General features: G+C 36.0%; 2 protein-coding genes across 3 annotated transcripts; both read right to left on the bottom strand.

Moving 5' to 3' along the window:
• Positions 1-2,454: 2,454 nt before the first annotated feature.
• On the bottom strand, positions 2,455-5,955 carry LOC148786651 (dnaJ homolog subfamily C GRV2-like). Its single transcript, XM_088886074.1, has 4 exons — positions 5,634-5,955; positions 4,711-4,934; positions 4,264-4,608; positions 2,455-3,252 (listed from the first exon to the last, which is right to left on the bottom strand). Exons 1-4 carry the CDS (start codon positions 5,709-5,711, stop codon positions 2,931-2,933), a joined length of 969 nt encoding a protein of 322 aa, XP_088742200.1. The 5' UTR covers positions 5,712-5,955; the 3' UTR covers positions 2,455-2,930.
• A 321-nt stretch (positions 5,956-6,276) lies between these two features.
• On the bottom strand, positions 6,277-11,876 carry LOC148786650 (lysine-specific demethylase JMJ705-like). Of its 2 annotated transcripts, XM_088886130.1 has the most exons (6): positions 11,841-11,876; positions 9,643-9,720; positions 9,092-9,144; positions 8,818-8,968; positions 7,636-7,771; positions 6,277-6,706 (listed from the first exon to the last, which is right to left on the bottom strand). In XM_088886130.1, exons 2-5 carry the CDS (start codon positions 9,687-9,689, stop codon positions 7,768-7,770), a joined length of 255 nt encoding a protein of 84 aa, XP_088742256.1. In that variant the 5' UTR covers positions 9,690-9,720; positions 11,841-11,876; the 3' UTR covers positions 6,277-6,706; positions 7,636-7,767. The 2 variants fall into 2 exon arrangements, with proteins under 2 accessions (XP_088742256.1, XP_088742255.1); XM_088886129.1 differs by lacking the exon at positions 11,841-11,876 and having other exon boundaries at positions 9,643-9,774.
• Between the last annotated feature and the right edge of the window lie 9,383 nt (positions 11,877-21,259).

Genomic DNA, 21,259 nt, shown 5'->3' with positions numbered 1-21,259 from the left:
ATCGTTTTAGGCTTAACCCTTGTTTCGTTAGAAATTGGTCAAAAAATATTGATAAAAAACTTATAAAAATAAAAATATAATAATATTAACATCATCCTATATATAAATATATGACATATCCCCAAAAAAAATAATTAACTGACGTAATTCTAATTTTCTAATATCAGTTATAAGACCATTATTTTATATCCTAACTCCTAACCCTACATAAGAATTATAAATACAATAAATTTAATTATAATTACAAATATAGTAACCATATGGACTATTTATTTATTTTGTACAATAAATTCAATTATTCTTTTTATTGCCTAATAAAGTGAATAAATATCTATCTAATTTGGAATAAAGGTAATTCATAAATGATATAACAAATATAATTATATAAGGCACGTAGATTCTTTAAAAGTCCTATTATACGACAACATTAAGAAATCAAAAATATGTAATTTTCCCTATAATATTGGTACACAGAAAATAAAACAAAAAGGGACCATAAATATAATGTACCCTATATATAACAATATAATAGTATGAAAATATTATTAGTACAATAAATCATAAAATATTAATATAATTATAAACAATTTATGTACACTTAATTTAATTTTCTTATTCTAAGTACGCAAATAAATATTTTTTTATTTCTATAATAAATTATACATAATATAAGAAAATATAATTGTATAATATAATATTCATGTAGACAATTTTTTTAAAAATAATTATTTTAAAATTCAGAAAGTACAAATAAGTGTCATGGTCACGTGGTTCCAAATATTTACATATAAGATTAATTTTGACTTATTTAGCCACTGATGTGATTTTTGATCTTTAACGTTTATAAATTCTTACAAATTTGGTCAAATTTCAAACCAAACTTGTAAAAATTTATAAACATTAAAATTCAAAATCATTAAACCATAAATAATGACAACAAATACAATTATATATATATATGTGTGTGTGTGTGTGTGTGTAAAACAAACCTATAGATAATTGATGTCTTACTACTTAACATATATACTGCATTAAAATATTTGGTCCACTTAATAGTTTTTCAAGTAATATGTAATTTCTAAATCATTAAATTCTTAATTAATCTTTAAATTAAATAATCAATTAAAATTTTACTCCAATTCATTCCATCAATTCTAAAATATTTTTTTCCCACAACACGACAAATAAAATAAGAAATTTAATTAATAAGTGAAACAAATATAAAATAAATAAAATAATGGTGACTTTCTCATTATAAATAATTTTTAATATATAATAAATCATAAATAATTCTTATTGGTGCAATATAATTTGCTTATAAACCATTTCCATTGAATCCAATTACCATATAACATCCAAGTTAGAATTCAACTACTAACTTGATTTTACATAAATTAACTAATTACAAAGTTACTATACATAATTTAACAATCTATTATTGTAAGAAAAAGATATAATTGTCATCACAAAAAAGAAGAAATATAAAAAAAGACAAATACTATCTCCATTATCCTATGCGAATAAATTAAAAACTAAAAATTAATTATAAAATTATTTAACGACAGTCATAAATGAAGAAATATAATAACTAATCATTCACAAATTTATAATAGACACAATAACTTAGTATGCTTTTCATTTACAGTTATATATATTATTATATTATACTATAATAAAAGTGTGAACGCCACTTATGTATTATTTCAATTATATACCCTTTTAAATAAAAAATGAGAGTGTATGAGGATGGATCTATTCTCACCTTTTTGGCTGGAAGGTTTTGTTCAACAACTGTATTCATCACCTGCCAATTCTTTGCTGTCAAAGAGTTGTACAAGCGAGGAGGAAGTTACTTCAACGTGAGTCCAAGCACTCAAGCAAGAACACAATCTCTACCACAGGAGCAGATTAACTTTACAAGAGTTCTACGATATATTAGTTGACTATATATGCTGTGAAAAAAGAAAGTTGAAAATGGAGAACAACAACAGAGTTTCAACAGCAAAGAAGCAAATATGCAAGGTGGTAGAACACAAACGCTATTATTACTAGATAAATTAAAACAGAGCAACAAAAACAATGAAGAAATAGGCTCCAATTACTCAAAAGTCCAAGAAAATGAGAACCCAGCAACACAAAACATTGGGGGACAAATGATAAAAATGATATGATAGCATATAAATAGCCACCTGCACCACGGAACACCAATACTAAAGTACTTCCGGGAACATCACCGTGGTCTTCTCACCACGTGTAGCAAATGTAACTGAAAGAAAATTATGTGATGAACTTCATTAAAAGAGTTTAAAAGAAACATGGAAGACAAAAAACAAAGAAAAAGAAAGAACTATAAATTAGAGGGCTACACGACAAATTTGAAGAAGTTGCACATGCGATGAGTACCATAACATATGTTAGATGAGAAACCACAAGAGATTCTTTGAATTAAATACTATGTTCAGTGCAAAAGACAGTTCAAAGGATAATTGAGTTCTCTAGATTTAAATGCAGAACGTCCAGAAAACATCCATGCCACCACCACACCCGGATTTGCTAGTAGAAAAGTAAACCGGGAAAAGAAAAAAAAAATAAAACTTGAATCAGTTATAGAATCTTCATGACAACTACATACCAAGTAGTTAAAGCCAAGAAGATCTAAGGACGTAAATTTGAAACCTTTTAATAACACAAACATGTAGAACATATTGCTTTCCTCTCTTTTTTCCCTCAGTTATCTACATCTAATAGAACCAACAAAGTACTTACAAAAGAAGAAAGAAGCAAGTATTGCCTACATAACAGAAAAGGTATGTTAAGAAGCCTGCCCTGTTATACTGCTCTGAGTTTCACAACATTCAAAGAAAATATGCAGATACTGATGCAAGAAGATGAGGCAATGCTCAAGTAGCACCTAATATGTTTTTTCTTTGTCAAAATGCAAAATCTGCAGCATTTACCTCAGGGGACTCCAAGTTTGAGTTTAATGTGAATAGGAGGTCTTTTGCTAATTTATTTTTCAGCATGCTTGCAAGTTTAGGGGTTAGTAAAGCTCTAAGGGCATCAGCTGCAGCCTGATTGTAGGGTGTCGGGATCTCCTCGTCAACCAAACCACTAAGCCTTGACAAGGCATGAGATGCTTTTACAGCATGTATTTTTTTTGCTATTTGACCGCTAGTTCCAACACCATGTGCATCTGTCTTATCTGATTCCTCTGCCGTCGAATCATATTGGAGCAACAATGGTATAAGGTACCTGAACAAACAAAAAGTGACCCTATAAAACCACAAGTTCCTAAAATGGACCTGGATTCAACCAAAATAATCCACCTGAGAAAGACCATAAAGCAGTTTGCAACAGTGGAGTGGTTTTTAAGATATAACAGGCACATGGCAGCTGATCCAGAGACCTTCAAGTTCACAATGTTCATAAACCATAAACTTCCACAGTGCTGTAGAATAATGAAATTTTGTCTTTCAAAGAATAGTCACCATAAAGTACCTTCAACACAATAGTTCCAAGATTTTGTTCAATTTTAAAATAAAAGTTGGACTCTCTTCGCAAGCAAATTGACTCGACAAAAGGTACCGAACAAATAAACATTAACTCTATGAACCCTCAAGTTTGTAAAGGGACCTCGATTCAAGTAACAGACCACAAGAGAAAACTATAACATCAAGGTACGGCAGTTTTTTGAGAAACATCGGAGTGGTTTTTGTAAGATGTAACAGTCATGTGCCAGCTGATGCAGTGGCTTCAAAATTCATATTGTTCATAAAGCTTAAGTGTTCACACTTCATGTAGAAAAAGTACATTCTGCCATTCAAAGAATAGTCACCACAAAGCATCTTCAACACTAGAGTTCCGACATTTGTTCAATTTAAAAAAATAAAAATATGACCACCTTCACAAGCAAATAAGCTTTCTATACAAGCTCAGACAGACACAGAGAAAATACCAGCAACAAAGTCATCCACATGAGCACAAAGAGCATTATAAATAGACCAATATGGGTAATTTCATTATTCAATATCCATATATGAGCTACGAAGAATTATATGGGCAAAAGAGTGAAAAGTAATGAACGAATAGAAGCTAAGTCACTGAGCAATATGTCACTTGGAGCCAGGTTAAGCAATAAATATAAAAGTACGGTCAAGAAATCCATAACAGAAACAGTAATGTTCTGCAAACTTCCAGAAACTAGAATCTCATGCTAGAAAACTGATGAAAGCATAATCATAACAATATAATGATCTATCTTACCACAGTACACCAGCCTTCAGAAGGGCATTTTGAATTTCAGAGGAGATAGAAAGGTGAGCAATGGTCTGCAGGGCAGCATCAATAGCAGCAGGAACAAGCTCAAGTTCAGTGTAATGAACAATGTCATCAACTAATCCTGAAAACTCGAGCATCTCAGTTCTCGCACTTCCAAACTGACTCAAAACTGAAAAGGTTCGCATTATGCTATCAACAATAGTAGCGGACGGTTCAGTGGCAGGAGTTGTTGGTTGGACCACACACATGCAACGGGAAAGGAGTGTTGCAAGAAGAGGTATTCCACCATCTCTCACAAGCTCTTCACCATTGAATGGTGAAGACTCGCACCTGAAAGTTAAATATGTGAAAATAGCATAAGCAAAAGTACATTCACAAAGTACTTATCTAAAGAGGAATGATATGGAAATTAAAGGCAGATGATGAATTTACATCAACCAAACAAGCTCCGAGGATGCAACTAGAAGATGTGCTCGATCAGAGGAAAGAAAATTGTTATCATCCTTGTCCACTGTAATGGCACTTAAGAGCATAGGATATCCAGCATATTTGAATGGCATCAATACATTCCCATATCGCCTATATAGAATACACTGGCCCTTTAAGAGAAGCAACAACCTCCAAGTCTGGGGACCTTGCAATCCTTGCATGGTCACCTAAGGAAGAGGAATAAGAAAGCAGTAGATCACTAAAAAGAAAATATGAAACATGGAACTCAAATATGAAGAAATACAACCAATTAAAGAGGATTGCATTCCGGCCAAAGACATGCCTCATAAAAACCCTCATACGTAGGGTTCAACTTAGGAATTCTATCCAACTTTGCTGATCATATTCCAAGAAGTTTACTGATTGCAGAATGAAATATTAGATGGAGGCAACAAAACCAAATGGAAACATAAGTAGACCAAACCTCATAGGAAAGACCTATGATTTACATTTTCACTCTTCCGCAAAAGCCACTTAAATTTATATATTTAAATTTATTTCTTGGTCCACACCTTAAATTGAGGTAGTATCATATCTAAGAATTAAATATATATATATAGTCCCGTGTCCTTCCTAGTTCCAAGATATATTTAAAACCAATACTGATATCCATTTATATGTGTAAAAAAGCATTTGGCTCATCTTGACAGCATAAATAACTTTAGAGCACTTTCTACCAGTCAAATAAACAGCTTAATTGTGAAAACGACGTCTAAACAAGTCGACTGATTCATTTGAAATAAGATCTGGCAGCTTATAAGATCCCTTGTCTATATGTTCTTTTTTTTTCTCAAGCTTAATCATATAGTCTCCGTTTTTAATGAGTAACGACAGATCCTCACACAGGATCAAGGAATTTGGCATACCTGCAAGCACTCATAAGCTTTCTGCACTGCAAGAAACTTCTCCCTCTCTTCAGGATTTTTGTTTGGATGATACTTCATTGCAAGTTTCCTATACTGTCTCTTGAGCTTTTCCTCATCAATATACTCAATCTACTTTGATATATTAGGTATCTCCTCAACTGACTCAAAACTTGGTTTCTTAGGGGCGTCGTCTCTGGATACTTCATCAATGGAAATCTCTAGTATCTTGCAAGCTTCTTCTTCAGAAAGGTCCATTGGCCTTCGAGTTAACTCTTCTCTCCACATTACTAGCAATGATTGCAAAAACTCAACATGTTCAACAATAGCCAATTAGGAAATCTAATTTCATCACATAAGTTTCGAGTAATAACGATGACACCACATTTCATCTTTCAGCTCTGGATATGTCACTGGTGGCATTGGAGGATAGTCATATAAGGAATGACAATGCTGTGACAATTTCTGAGGGAAATCACCAAGATGCTGAAGAACTTAATCAAATAAAACTGAGAGTTAAATGCAGCACTTATTTGCATTGAGGATGACTCAAGTACCACCATGTTTTAGAATGTAAGTACTAAATGTTAACAAAAGATGCTTGGGGTGAAAGACAAGTAGCAAACTCCAGTTGCAGACTACCTGACGGATCAGATTTTCTGCTCGCATCTTGTGTGTCCAAATAATCTCAGGAGTGTCAGAATCAGAAACCATTGCTGCGGCAAAAGCAACTGGGCCGCTACGTTCCAGTACATAAAGCAATGACTCAGGTAAGAGGCCGCCCAAAACACTTCATTTCGCCAAAGGTAGAGAAGAGGAAATTGCAGCTTCCTCACCACCATGAAAAGCTTGATAAACATGAGTCACTGAGAAGAGTTGGGCAATTGAAAGAAGATTAGAACCAGGGTAAAGCCAGAGCAAAATAAAATGCGCCTGTAATGTATAATCGGATCATTGCTTTTGGGTTCCTAGTAACTATAGCTTTCAGCAGAGCAGCAGCAGCATCAACAATAGTCGGTTCACCAGAAACAATGTGCATATTGATGGAGCCACCATCCAGCCACTGCATAGTTCAGCTTAAAAACAAAAGAAAAAATAACGAAAACATCTCAAACCTCTGTGGAAGGCAAAGAAAGGAACAAAAGTTACCCCACTTCCAAAGTGACAGTGTTATAAAATAATTACCATCACAAGAGAATATGAAAAGTTGCATCTTTAAAACACCAGGAGTTTAAGGATACAAGTACACGCTGATATCCTAAGTGCATATTACATGGAAACTATATCTTAGTTTAAAGAGGTGCAACAGTTCCAGTGACCCTTCTACAATTGTTTGCTCAATCAGTCTCCAATGTGCATCTCATGTGACGATAAGTACCGGACAACTGACTCCCATTTTAAATGGCTTGCAAGGCAACCGATTTATTGTAGGATAAAGCTCTGATCCTATTTTACTCTATGTTGCACACATCAATCTTTTATGTACCAAGCTCATAACCAAAGGAATGCTTTAAGGGCCCAGTGCTTTATATACGTGAAAGAATGGCCTGCTCGTTGAAGCGAGTAAAGATTGAGGGAAGGGAAAAACAAAATGAACAGCCCTTCATAATTCTTTTGAACCAACTTGTACCAGATCTACGTACAAGCAAAATTTAGTACGTAGAGAACTCTTTTAACAGAAGTCGGAAATGCTGTACCCCACCCTCGCATATCCATCAACATAATCCTCGACTTACTATCCCTAAGCGAATACAATCATAGAACTGCCAGATTGAAAATCTCAAATATTTGAGGACAAAGGTTGATGGAACTTATTTGAAACCACATATCAACCTTTACATTTTTCAGGCTCTCCAGGTAAATAAACAAAAGATACAATAATAAGCATAACTTTATGTTTTTTTAGCAATTTTTTATTCTAATAAGTATGAGTAGATTTTTTCAGTGCCAATTTGGGACAAGAGCACAGACAACCAATAGAAGGACAGGCACTTAAAAATATTACTTGTGCAATATGTGGAAGACAACGTGCACAAGATCCTCTTTACTCTGGGGGTTGGTGTAACAATCTCTCTAGCATCATCTATATTTGAATGAGGGGCTACCATACTGTAAAATATGGACAATGCCACATCTCCTACCTGAAAAAGAACACGCCCGTTTTAGGAACATTGTAAAACAAGCATACCCAACTATAGGTAGCTGTATCAAGTAAAGACTCCTTCCATGTCATTATTTGTCCCTTTGGCGCAGGAAAAACAGAAATTTCTCTACCATATTATCCTATTTAAATAACAAAGTAAATAAGAAAGAACCTCGTTCAGTAACCAACGAACTCCAATTCTCAAATTGAACAGCCTGCTTAATTATTTGAAAGTTTCAGATCTAGATCTATTAACAAGTTGCATATTTCAGAGACCAAATGCAATAGAAGGGTTCTGGGGGTAGCTGATCATAAACCAATCTTGACTAGCATAATCATTCATGATACATGTACTCACAGAGCTTCACAACTCAGTAAATTACTAAATGAAACAATACTTGAGCACGAGCTTATCACTTTCAATCTTACCCAAACTGACTAAAAAAAAGTAATATCACTAATAACGTCTACAGAAGACCAAACTGTATAGAATATCCTAAATGTAGCATCAAACTTCCCATCCCACAACAACGGACCAGAGCATTGTCCAAATAGTTAGATGCAAAAATCCCAGAGATTGCAATTGCATGCTCATGTACATAAGTTCAACAATTTACATAGCAACAGGCATATCATAATTCGAGAAAGGAATCGTAAAAGAATATGGGGACAGTATGTCCACTGTTGTAGACAATTTTAGTATATTGCATTATTCCACTCAAAAAATCAAAACCATCAAGCATCCTCTAAAATGCTCTGATACTTTATGACTTAGAGATATCCACCAAATTACCTTCATTTAGCTCCAACTAACATGCATCATTCTACAGCGCGACACATTCCAATTGTCATCAAAAGTCATATATTACATAAATGAAGCAATTATTTGCATATATTTCAATTTTAAATAATAATTATTATCTTACCATAGGTTTCTGCACAGGGGCATCACAAGAAAAGGAATGCCAGTAAAATACTAAATTTCCAAGAGACCATTTCTGCGTGATACCAGAAGAGGATCACACATAAGAAAAGAAAACAAACCTAGAACATAACGAGACTGCAAGATCATATGATAACTGGAAGCGAGACACCATTGGAGGACACCTAATAGCTGCACTATGTATTGCAGCTTCTCTTGCAACACTCGACGATTCAGTATTAGCCATATCAGCAACATCTCCACAATAATATCCTAAAACAATAATAAGATCGAATAAACAGAATAAGCACTTTAATTTCAGATATTGATATTAAATAACTTCTCTAGATAGATCAATAAATATCGATAGGAATTAAGCCAGTACAAGTGACTTACCAGGACTGAACCCCGAGTGATAAGCTCTTGGGAAGTGACAACAAATTCTCGAGCTTTTTGCACCAGTGGTCAAGAAAAACATTGATTTAAGAGAGTGACTTACAATGCAATCAAAGTTTAAATCATTAAAGACGCAGAACAACAAAAAGTAACACAGACCTAATATTAACAAATGATGGTATCTAATTGTATCTGTTGATTTTCAATGGATAAGAAAATCCCTAGCAGAATGCTAAGTCCTCAAAGGTACCTAAAAGATTTTTACAGTACTTATGTTCCATATATTCTTCTCATGATGTAATCTTTTTTCCATTTAAAACACCTTGCTGTGAGCTCATAACTCAATACCACCCAATATCTATTGTCGAGTATGGACTTGAATTTTACTCCTTCAACACTTCAAGTGCATAAAAAGATAAATGCAGGAGAGCACTAACACACCTAGCCCCTCAAAAGAATAACTCGCACTACCAATGAACTAATGAATGGGTTCTGCATAAGAGTGTAGGGGAGAAATGATAAAGATGATATGATAGCATATAAATAGTCACCTGCACCACGGAACACCAGCACTAAGAAGCACATCCAGGGACATCATCTGGTGTTCTCACCAAGTGTAGCAAATGTAACTGAAAGATATCTGATGAACTTCATTAAAGAGTTTAACAGAAGATGGAACACAAAAAAGGAATCTGATTTTATTTTCAATTATTAGTTAACAATGATTCCCAACCTCACATACCTGGATAAACCGCATTCATGGGCCAGTATAGATTAGAAGTGAAAAATTTATAATACTTGTCTATATGCACCATGGTAGGCTTCTTTAACTCATACATGCAAGCACATACATTTTCCTTTTAAGGGGCGGTCATGTAAGATGCACTACTGCTATATACTGAACTTGCACCCTCACCCTGCTGGGATGGCAATCTAAAGGGAATAATTCATTAAGATTAAAGAAAACTATAATAATATAGAATTTAAATATTGTTACAATAAATACAAGGCCAGAATCTATCTCCTCCTCCTCCCAACCAAAAATAGTAGTCACATAAGAAAAGGCATGCCAAAGTAGAGGATTTTACACACAAAATTTTCAGCACCAAGAAATGTGACAATTTTTTAATAAATCAATAAAGAAAAGAAAGGACTGCCGCAATGTCATTAAAGTTATTGCCTCCAACAAAATGAAATACTATGTGCACGTAATCTCAAAACACAAACGCCGCAACACATTATACAAATGCTAACTTATCATAACGAGGGTAAGAGGCCAATCACATCACAGCACTTCGTTTTGCCAAGTATAGAGGAGGACAATCAAGCTTCCACAAAATCTATGGATTTCAAAGTGTTATCATCCTCGATGCTAGCACAATACCCTTTTATCTCCTCACATCTACCTAGTCGGGACGGATTTCGATTTTCTTTCTTTTCTTTGACAACTAATGAATTTTTTTTCTTTTTTCTTCCCCTTTTGCTTTAGTCACGGCTTTTCTTTTCTTTTTTTTTCCTTTGTTTTTGCCCGCGACTTGTGTTCTTTAGGCCGTTTTCCGGTCTTTTGACGCGAATGGCAACACTTGTGGTGAAGGCACCCGGTTACTCAACCAAAAAACGTCGCATTCTGGCCTTTTGACGCGAATGACAACACTTGTGGTGAAGGCACCCGGTTACTCAACCAAAAGACGTTTTACCTAAAGTGCTTTGCATACTCATAGCTCCGGCCACCGTTTTACGTGAATAACAACATTTGTGATGAAGTTACCCAGTTACTAAGTGACCTAAACCAGCGGAGTAGATGTAATTTCCTTTTTCTTACTTTTCTTTCTTTCTTTCTTTTTTTTCTGGAAGGGGAAGGGCCTTTGAATTTTTCAAAATGGATGCATGTCCCATGTTAGGGATATAAGGATCAATCGGGTAGAGTTTTAGCAAACAAATATGATCTCACAAGAATCCTAAGATTTAGTAGAAGCAAAGAAATTCCAACTCTCTTTCAAAGCAATTCAAAATGCATGAAATTATGCCTCAAGGACTCCACAGTTAATCAAAGCAACAATCACATAACGCTAGTGCACATTCATGTCTCAATCTTATGACTTCCTAAATCACATTTATTTGTCAAATTACTAAAAAAGTAATATAAACGGAAGTAGTTTGATAGTAACTGGCAAAAGAAAACAAAACAAAAGTAGTTTGATAGGTTAAAAAAAAATGAACAAAAATTTTAAAAAAAGTTACCCTCTGGTTCCTATGTGTTAATTAACACTACATATATGTCATGGAATTCTTTACTTTTGAAATGGTTTTATCTCATTTGGAAGGTGAATTGGGCTGTTCAAATCAAAATTAGAATATGAGAAGTTTCATGTAATTTCAATTGAACCAAGAGTCTAATCCTAAAATGTTAAACAATTACAGACATCCCGACAACAAAATGTCTCACAGAGCTTGATATACCACAAAGAACACAATACACGTCGTTTACTTGAATGAGATAACATAAAAGCACAACCAAATTAAACAAGATGAGAAACACCCACACTCCACAGTAGTAAAGTAATTGAAAACCACTAAAAAAGCATCCGACACTATTTATCAAAGGAACAAACTTGCCATAGATAAAAAGAAAATCACAACCCCATAAGATGATAAATATCAAGAACTCAAGATAACAATGCAAACATATAAAGGAATGCTTGATGGATGAAATGAAGAGTGAAAGCCAAGAAAATGATCAACTTTTTACCACCATTATCACTTTGCAAAGACTTTCTAGTTTCTGCGTCATTGTTTTCAAAGACCGTCTTTGCCACCTCATACACCTTCCATTCGCATCCAGCATGCATGAAGACATAAGACAAACAAATAATTTTGAAATTCCACAACCAAACTGCATGTTCACAAGAGGAATTAGTGTACTGTGCATCATTCGCCATTGTTGGATAAATAAATTACAAATAGAACTTACGTCTAAAGTCTTCATGAATCCTCAAGCTCTACCGCCTTCTTGGACCATTTCTCAAGCTTGGTTACCTATGTGGTCCAGAAACATTTTAACACAAAGGCGTTGATAAATGCATTAGATATGGCAAATGTCTACACACACATATATATATATGAACAACCAATGCATTGCTTAAAAAGATTAGTTGTTAAGACGAAGCCTTAACCAACCATCAATCATGAACTTATAAGGGCATCATACATCTAAGAACAACATGAATCATTACATACACACAAACACAGCCAAAAGTGACACTCTTATAAACAAGACCGTCGTCCTTTGTTATATTGATCGCCAGCATGGTAAGTCCTCAAAGGTACCTAAAAGATTTTGACAATACTTATGTTCCATTTATTCTCCTCCCAATGTCATTGTGCTACTAGTGCTTAACTTAATACCACCCAATCTCGATGCCCAAATATTATACTCCTTCAACCCTTGAACAACATTAAAAAGATAAACGTAGGACGAGGACCAGCCCACCCATCCACTCAAAAGAATAGCTAGCACTACCAATGAACTAATGAATCAGTTCGCATAAGTTTCAGATCTATTAACAAGTTGAATGTTTTCGAGAAAAAAAAAATGAAAGTATTTTGGGGGTAGCTGATCATAAATCAATCTTGAGTACCATAATCATTCATGATACATGTACTCACAAAGCTCCACAAAATTAAACAATATTTGAGCAGAAGCTCATCAGCTTCAATATTACCCAAACTGACTAAATACAGGAATATCACGAATAGCGTCTACATAAGACCAAACTGTACAGAAAATCCTAATTTGAGGATTGTCAAACAGCAGAAACAGCCTCTCACTCACAATATGGTATTAGATGATGAATGTATTCAACTTGGAAAGGAGACTGAACTGTTCGTGGTAATAACCAACAATGATAAACTGTGAAGGCCCTTAAAACCATCAGAAATTGAAGCTGGTTCTTGAATTAGAAGATAAAGAGGGATGAAATTTGGATTTGGACAGGTCAAGGGGACCAAACATCATAAAAGAAAAGGTGGCTTCCATTAAAATTTCATGTAATAGAATTCATCATTCAAAAAGAACTAGCATGGTTCTGAAAGTTAACTGTTACAAGTCATAAGAAAAGCGGAAATCTCTGCTCACCAGATGCATACAAGATTATTTGCCTTTTCAATGGTGAAATATAATGAGCCCCTTGGAATGCAGCAGCGCGCAGTACATTGAGTGGTCTGAAATCAACGGAATATGCCTTCTGAAAGCCATCCAGAATTGCCATCATTGTCGAGCTTGCAGGTCTCCTGTCTGATTTATATCCTCTTAGCAATGACACCTGAGCAACCATGGAACGCTCATGATTTAGATAAATGTTCATGTCTTACAAATTGTCACATCTTAAGAGCTGGAATAACAAAGGAAGATTACGGGATAATTATACAGACACATACCCTCAGGTTTGGGTATTACGGATTAAACGAAAAAAAGAAAAAAAAAATGAGGGAAAGGCCTATGAAGCATGATAATAAAGATCTATGAAGCACTTTATTCTCCACAACACACCTAAATGAAAACCACAAACAAGATTATCTGTGAACATTACAGGTTTCATCACGGAAGGAGACAGCCGCAGAATTGTGCTTACCCTAGTATTTCTTTGTTAATGTGTATCCAAAACCAGTGTAATCCCAAACCTAGAAGAAGACATTCATCAAATTCAGATGTAAACTATTCCAACAATCCTTAGCAACATTTTTCTAATTTTAAGTAGAAGAAAATTACTGACAATATGATATTATAATAGAGCAAGTTAAACACATTAGGATTGTCAAAGCAAAAATTAAATAAAAGAAGCACTAGAAAGCAAGATAAAGATGACATGTAAGATGGAGGGAGAAGGTGTTTGCAAGCAAGGAAGTGAGAGCAAACTTAGGACATCAACAGAGAGTATTCCAGTATTCCTTCTTTATCTATCAATATATGAACAATGAGAAAATATTGGGCCAAGAAGGATTGTTCAAACAGCAGTAACATTTCGCAATACCATAATTTGAGGCCTCCTCCTCGCTCTGATCCCCTCTGCTTTTCTTGGTTTTCTTTACTCTATTTTTTTGGGTGAGAAATGAACACAAGAAAAAAGAAATGAAGGGAGAGGGTTTCACCATGTGAGTGTCGGTGGGGTTTGATGATGGGGAGAAAACGGTGGTTTAAGGGTTTTTACCAGCGGGGTTTTCCTTTCTTGGATTTGTACCCACATCCGCAGCTGCTTCTCGCGCGGGTGCTGCCGTACCATCACATTCGAACCTTTGAGTCGGCCATACCACCATGAACTTCACCTGCTTTCTTTAACTGTTTTCCTCGAAGAAGTGAACAGAGGAGAAGGGAAATGGTGTGATGGTGGGATTGGGTGAGGGTATTTTGGCGGTGGGAGAACGGAACTGCGGCGTCTCTCCTTCGCCGGCTTTGGCTTTCTTGGAGGGAGAAAATGAGGGGTATTGTTTGAGGTGTGAGAAGAAGAATTGCTAGAGGTGTGACGGCCTTCCTCGTACCTGCAACATCACCCACTTGCCTCATCTGCTTTTCCACATTCAGCAACATCTCAATTTTCGCCTCCAAATCTCCGCCTCCATTTTCCTACAAAATTAAACCAAAACATTCGATAAATCACAGCACGAGATACAAAATGGGTAAGCCAACAATAGCGTATAAGCTAATTGGAAATCAGGAACGCGCATTTGCTTACCATTTCGATCGAATAGATACGACCAATTAGGGAATTTTTCGTGCAATCAATGAAAAACAAAACCCTAGAGAGAGAGAGAGAGAAAGAGGAGAGAGTTGAAAGATGTTTTACCATGTGACCATCTTACCGCTAATAAACCTTTTACAAAATTATAAAATTTTTATTATACATTTTGACCCCTGAATTATGTTTATTATAACAAAAGTCCCCGTAAAAAAATAATTTAGTGTTGACAGAACAAAACACCCTTTCAACTTATTTTTATATTTTTTGTTTCACTTTTTAAGTATATTTAATTAAAAAATTTCTCTCAAAACTACTTTTAGTAATTTTAAATTTTTTACTCAAATTTTTATTTAAACAATAATGTTCAAAATGTATAGCTTTATATAAACTATATACTACATAAAAAAAAAAATTAACAAGTTCAATATGAAAATATATTTTACAAAAAAAATTATTTACAAGCTCAATTTAATTTTATAAAAAAGTATATTATATAACTTATAATTTTTATATTAAATTACATGCATAAATATTTAAAATATAGTAGTTTGAATTATATAGGCCATACTATAAGAACCTTGCCCAAGATACAGCAATATTGTATGATAAGCTTAAGAAGAATCCATCATCACTCATAAAATATTTTTTTTGAGTAAAGGTAAGTTTCATTATGTAGAAATAGTACAGTACAACAGTGAATTGGTTACCCCTCGACAAGCCAAGGGATACGCCATAGTCTATAGAGAGCACATGTACTAATGGAACTAGAGAGATTAATACTCAAAATTCCCTGCCTAACATCGTCGGTAATGAAAGAAGCCAATACATTTGCCGTATGCTCAGTTTGTTGGAACCGTCTGCAGTTTCTTTCACGCCATAAGTGGTAAACGAATGATCCAAGTAACGCTCGGTATGCAGCATTGATGATATGCTTCCCTCACCATTTTCTCGCTGCCCATTCCACATTCGTTGCCCATGCTCGATTGGGCCAGCCGAATCGAATAATTTCTCGTATTGCTGAAAGGCATCTTCTGCTGAAGCGGCATTGGAAGAATAAATGAGAATGTGTCTCAACTGCATCCTCATCACAAAGTATACATCCTCCCATGTGTGTGAGCCATGGTTCGTCCGTCGTTAGTAATTTTTCCTAAATATCCATCCATAAGATAAAAGTATGCCGTGGAATCTTTAAACGAACCCGAAAGTAGTGAAGACCAGTCTACTTTCGGTCCAGTCGGGCTGACAAGTCGGTAAAGAGCTTGGGCGGTGGGTCGCCCATCCAGAAAATGCCAAATGATTCTATCATCTCCTTCATGAATCTGGGGTAATGTATAGATAATTCGAAGGCATTCCAAATCTGTGATGACGGGCCAGTGCCATTAGCCCTCATCAATAACCGTATGGAGCTTGGTGGAATCGTCTAGCCCAAGTAATCTCGGTCCTTTTGGAAATCTAGTGATCAGGGGTCCAAGGTGATGCCATGGATCCTTCCAAAGAGAGAAGGTCCTACCATCACCAATATGAAACTCCACTATTGGTTGGATAAGTCTGCGTAGACGAAGCAGCTTTCTCCAACCCCACGATCCTCCCTTCTCGTTAACTGTCCAAATGGAATTATTTCGTAGTCGTCCGAGTTGTAGCCACTCAACCCAAATAGACGTTCGATCACATCTAATGACATCACATAGTTTCATTGTCATTAGGGCTCGGTTGAGAATATCAATATCTTTAATTCTTGGCCCCCTTCCCCAACTGGTTTGCAAACACATCACTCATAAAAAATAATAAAATATTATGTAACTTATATATTTTATATTAAATTACATGCACAAATATTTAAAATATAGCATATCATCACTCATAAAATAATAAAATATTATAGATTAATTATATCAACAAAGTAGCATATTTTATAGTACGTATACATAAATGTTCAAAATAATTTTTTAGATGATGTTGACAATTCCTCTAGAAAAAAACTTCACTATATATAACAATACAAAATAAAAGTTGTGTAAATCTTTTAGAAATTATATAAAATAAATGAATTGAAAATTTATAGAGCTCGGGGGGATATAGCTCAGTTGGTAGAGCTCCGCTCTTGCAATTGGGTCGTTGCGATTACGGGTTGGATGTCTAATTGTCCAGGACCAAGCCACTGCCTATGAGTCGCCAGCTCATTCTTCAAAAGCGTTTTCTTTAGGGAAATCTCTTTCTACCGGGAATTCAAAAAGTTTTTTTGTGCAAAAAATAAATAAAATAAGAAATAAAACATAACACGTTGAAATAATTTGAATCGGCCTGACTCAAAAATTGACCCATTTCATTTCAAATCCAATTCCCAACTTCCATTCCCTCTTGGGTTAATCAATAGGAATCTCCGTTCCAGAACCGTACGTGAGATTTTCATCTCATACGCTCCTCCCTTTCAAATTTTCATACTAATTACAAAAATTATAAATTTTGGATAATATTTATTTTAAATAAAAAGTTATAATAATTCAGATTACGTTTTTTGGTGATGACTATAATAAACATATTTTAGAGGGTGCAAACAATAAGGGTATTTTTGTTATAAAATTTTTGGTCCATATTATGAGGGAGTTTGTTATATTTTATAGTTTGAAGGGGTATATATGACGATTTTATGTATACTTTAGGGGTGGAAAGTGCATTTGACCCAAAATTCTATTTTATTTTATTTGACATTTTCAATCGAGGATTTTTACAATCAAAACTAGCATAGTAAGTTCCTTTCACTAATTTTTTTTTATATTTATACATTTGGTTGTTTTTGTTATAAATGTTATTAACTCAAGTTTTTATATATATATATATATATATATTTTATTTTGTTGTGAAAAGATGGCATAGCAAAACAATATTGCTATTGTTATTTATTTTAGAGGTCAACGGATTGATTCATATGATTGTAAGTTATGATCACTCTTTAGTCATATTTCTGAAAATATATTTTTTTTGGGTAAATATAAATTTCATTAACTAAATAAAAATAGTACAACACTATGTTCATGAGTTGGTTTCTCCCGTGACAAATCATAGGATACGCCATAGTCACATGTGCTAACCGAGTAAGCTAGATTAATACTAAGTATCATCTGCTTTACATCATTAACAATCAAGGAGGCCAAAGTGGTCGCTGTTCTTTGTTGATGCTCGAATCGTCTTAGATTCCTCTCCCTCCAAATATGGTAAACACAAGAAGCTAGCAATGCTCTATAAGCAAAGTTGACAATGTGCTTGCCCCTCCATTTTCGTGCTGCCCAATCAATGTCATTTGCCCAATCTCGGTTGGGCCATGGGAAGCGAACCAATTTGCGGATCTCGGAAAGGCACCGTCTACTATATCGGCATTGGAAGAAAAGGTGAGTATGATTCTCCATCGCCCCATCACACAAGACACAATCACCGAGATGAGATAGCCATGGTTTGTCCGTCGTTGGGAGTTTGCCAAGAATTGCCATCCATAAAATGAAGAGGTGACGAGGGATCTTACAGGAGCCCAAAAGTAGGGAAGCCCAGTCTACTTTCGTTCCTGGTGGATCAAATAATCTAGTAAGGGCCTTAGTTGAGGGTTCCACTCTCCAAATAATAATGTCTGCTTCTCCATGGATTGGAGGTAGTACATGAGTTATTTTGAGGCACTCAAAATCCGTGATAGTGGGCCATCGCCATTCACCTCCACAAATGATCGAGCTAAGCTTGGTCGACAAATCCAGTCCCAATAGGTTCAGAGCGCGCGGGAATCTATCAATAAGTGATCCAAGAGGGTGCCATGGATCCTGCCATATATAGAAACTCGTTCCATCTCCAATACAGTAATCCACCACTGGGCGAATGTAACTTCGAAGACGTAGCAATTTCCTCCAACCCTATGAACCCCTATCATCGCGTACTGTCCAAACAGAGGTGTCTTGTAACCGACTAGCGTACAACCAGTCCACCCAAATTGATGTCCTCTCGCATCGGATTACATCACATAGTTTCTTACTCATTAATGCCTGATTCAATGTAGCAACATCCCTGATTCCTTGGCCTCCCTCCTCAACAGGCCGACACACGTCATTCCATGCTACCTTTGCGTATCCACTGTTCCCTGTTCCTTTCCATAAGAAAGCTCGTAGTCTTTTCTCAATTTCTTTGATGATTTTCTTCGACAAAATGAATGCAGAGGCCCAATAAACACTAAGTGATGTGAGCACAGATTTTAGAATTTACACTCTTCCGGCATATGAAAGTGCAAGCCCCTCCCACCCAGCAACATGTTGGTCAATTTTTATCAATAACAGTTGGCAATCCGAAAAAGACAATTTAGAAAATAGGAGAGGAAGACCAAGGTACCTCATTGGCAGTTGCCCTTCCTGGAACCCAAGTAAAGTCAGCATATCTTCTCTAAGTCCCTGTGTTGACCCTGAGATGATAAGATGACTCTTTTGGACGTTCAGCTTCAGCTCTGACCATCCAGCAAATCGATCAAGTCCCATTTTGAAAACTCCGATGGATGTAATGTCAGTCTTGCTTAACAATAGTAGGTCGTCAGCGAACCGAAGCTGGAACACACGCGCTGCTTTGCATTTCCAGTGAAACGTAAAAGGACCTTTTTGATCAATCAACTGGAGAAAACCCAAGTGTAGCACCTCCATGACGAGCACAAATAAGTACGATGAAAGAGGATCACCCTATCGTAGCCCTCTAGCTCCCGTGAAGAATCCATGGGGCTTTCCATTGAGCCCGATTGAGAAAGATGTTGTAGTGACACATTCCTCAATCCACCTGGTAAATATGTTCGGGAACCCAAATAGCTCAAGAACAGCAGACAGAAAGTCCCACTCAATCGTATCATACGCCTTTCTAATATCCACTTTCAGCGCACATCTGGGAGGAAGGCGTGTCTGGTTGTATCCCGAAAAGAATTCCTAGGCTAGCATGATATTATCACTGATACTTCTGTTAGGCACAAATGCTGTTTGGCAGGGGCTAATGAGTTTGTCCAAAACCACACTCAATCGTTGGACAATGATTTTGGCTGTAATCTTATAAAGCACATTACATCAAGAAATGGGTCGAAAATCACTTATGGACATTAGGGAGTGAACCTTCGGTATAACTACCAGCAAAGTGGTGTTGATTTGTTTCAAGAGCCTCCCGGTATTAAAGAAATCCAACACCGCTTCCCTTACCTCTTGTCCCACATCGGCCATGCCGCTTTAAAGAAACCTGATGAGTACCCATCGGGCCCCGACGCTTTATCCTCAGCAATATCAAACACTACCTGTTTAACATCAACCGGGGTGAAAGGTAATAAGACAGAGTTGGCCTCGTCGTCTGTCAGCAAATGTCATGCCCATGGTCTAAGGAACCGGATATCAACTACATCCCGTCGTCTCTCTCCTCCTAGCAGGTTTTGGAAGAAGGAGACAAATTCATTTACCACTGCCTACTGCTCCATATGGGTGACTCCGTGTTCATCGTTAATTTGCAAGATTCTCCTTGCTGTCCTTCGTTGCGCAATCTTGTGAAAAAAAACCATGGAGCATTGGTCACCCCCCCTTCATCCACTCCATTTTAGCTCTCTAACGAAGCATGATTTGCTCTAGCTTCGCCGCCTTGGCCAAAACCATTCGACAACAATGCTCTAGGTATAAGAACAAGTCCTCCTGTCTGTTCGAGCTGACCAGGATTTGTGCTGCTTCAAGAAAACCCTTAGCTAACTGCACATTGTGCGATAAATCACCTTTATTCCTCCTCTATTCTCGAAAAATTGGTTTCAAAGCTTTTAGTTTTTGAGTCATCGCATACATCGATATGCCAACTATCTTATGCTGCCAAACGCTCTACACACTAGGAATGAGTTCTGGTGAGAGGGTAAGATAATTATCAAATCGAAACATATCTCCCAACTGCTGTTGTCGGTCCCCATACAGGACCATCGGTGAGTGATCCGAGGTACGCTGTGTAAGGCTCGAGTAGGAAAAAATGGATAAAACCCCCCTGTGTTTTAAAAAATATGCAAAAAGCACTCCCTGTTTTTAGATTAGGCTAAAACCCCCCTCCTGTTTTGTTTTAGTCAGCTCACGTGCCCTTTTTCAAAATGAGCACTAACGACGTCATTTTTCTTCCTAATTTGACCGTTATAACCTTGCTGTCTTTACTGCTCTTTGACTACAGTCAAAGAGTGAATTCGAAGAGAGAGAAAGAGTTACAGCGAGACTAGAATTACCAAAGTAAAAAAACTAGGGTTTTGTGGGTTTGCGATTGAGAGGGAGAAAACGAGGGAATTTGATTAAAAAACTTGTGTTTCTTTACCCTAAATAGAACGAAAAATACTGATTTAGATTTTGTAAGTTAGATTTAGGGTTTGTGCTCGAGGAGAGGAGAGTTCGTTCGTGTTGTTGAAGAAGAACCGGTAAGT

This window comes from Sesamum indicum, linkage group LG10 (assembly GCF_026168435.1).
Source record: "Sesamum indicum cultivar Baizhima isolate 11 linkage group LG10, ASM2616843v1, whole genome shotgun sequence".
Taxonomy (NCBI): Eukaryota; Viridiplantae; Streptophyta; class Magnoliopsida; order Lamiales; family Pedaliaceae; genus Sesamum; species Sesamum indicum.
This window is presented reverse-complemented; position numbering and strand designations above follow the sequence as displayed.

Excerpts from the sequence above, each read along its gene's own strand:
- LOC148786651 (XM_088886074.1), bottom strand. The coding sequence starts at position 5,711 with ATGAAGTATCATCCAAACAAAAATCCTGAAGAGAGGGAGAAGTTTCTT. Across the intron at positions 4,609-4,710 it reads TCGGAGCTTGTTTGGTTGAT|GTGCGAGTCTTCACCATTCA; the intron begins GTAAATTCATCA and ends TTTAACTTTCAG. Across the intron at positions 3,253-4,263 it reads CTGAAGGCTGGTGTACTGTG|GTACCTTATACCATTGTTGC; the intron begins GTAAGATAGATC and ends TTGTTTGTTCAG.
- LOC148786650 (XM_088886130.1), bottom strand. The coding sequence starts at position 9,689 with ATGATGTCCCTGGATGTGCTTCTTAGTGCTGGTGTTCCGTGGTGCAG. Across the intron at positions 9,145-9,642 it reads GCTGGTGTTCCGTGGTGCAG|CTCGAGAATTTGTTGTCACT; the intron begins GTGACTATTTAT and ends TGGTGCAAAAAG. Across the intron at positions 8,969-9,091 it reads TCACTCGGGGTTCAGTCCTG|GATATTATTGTGGAGATGTT; the intron begins GTAAGTCACTTG and ends TTATTGTTTTAG.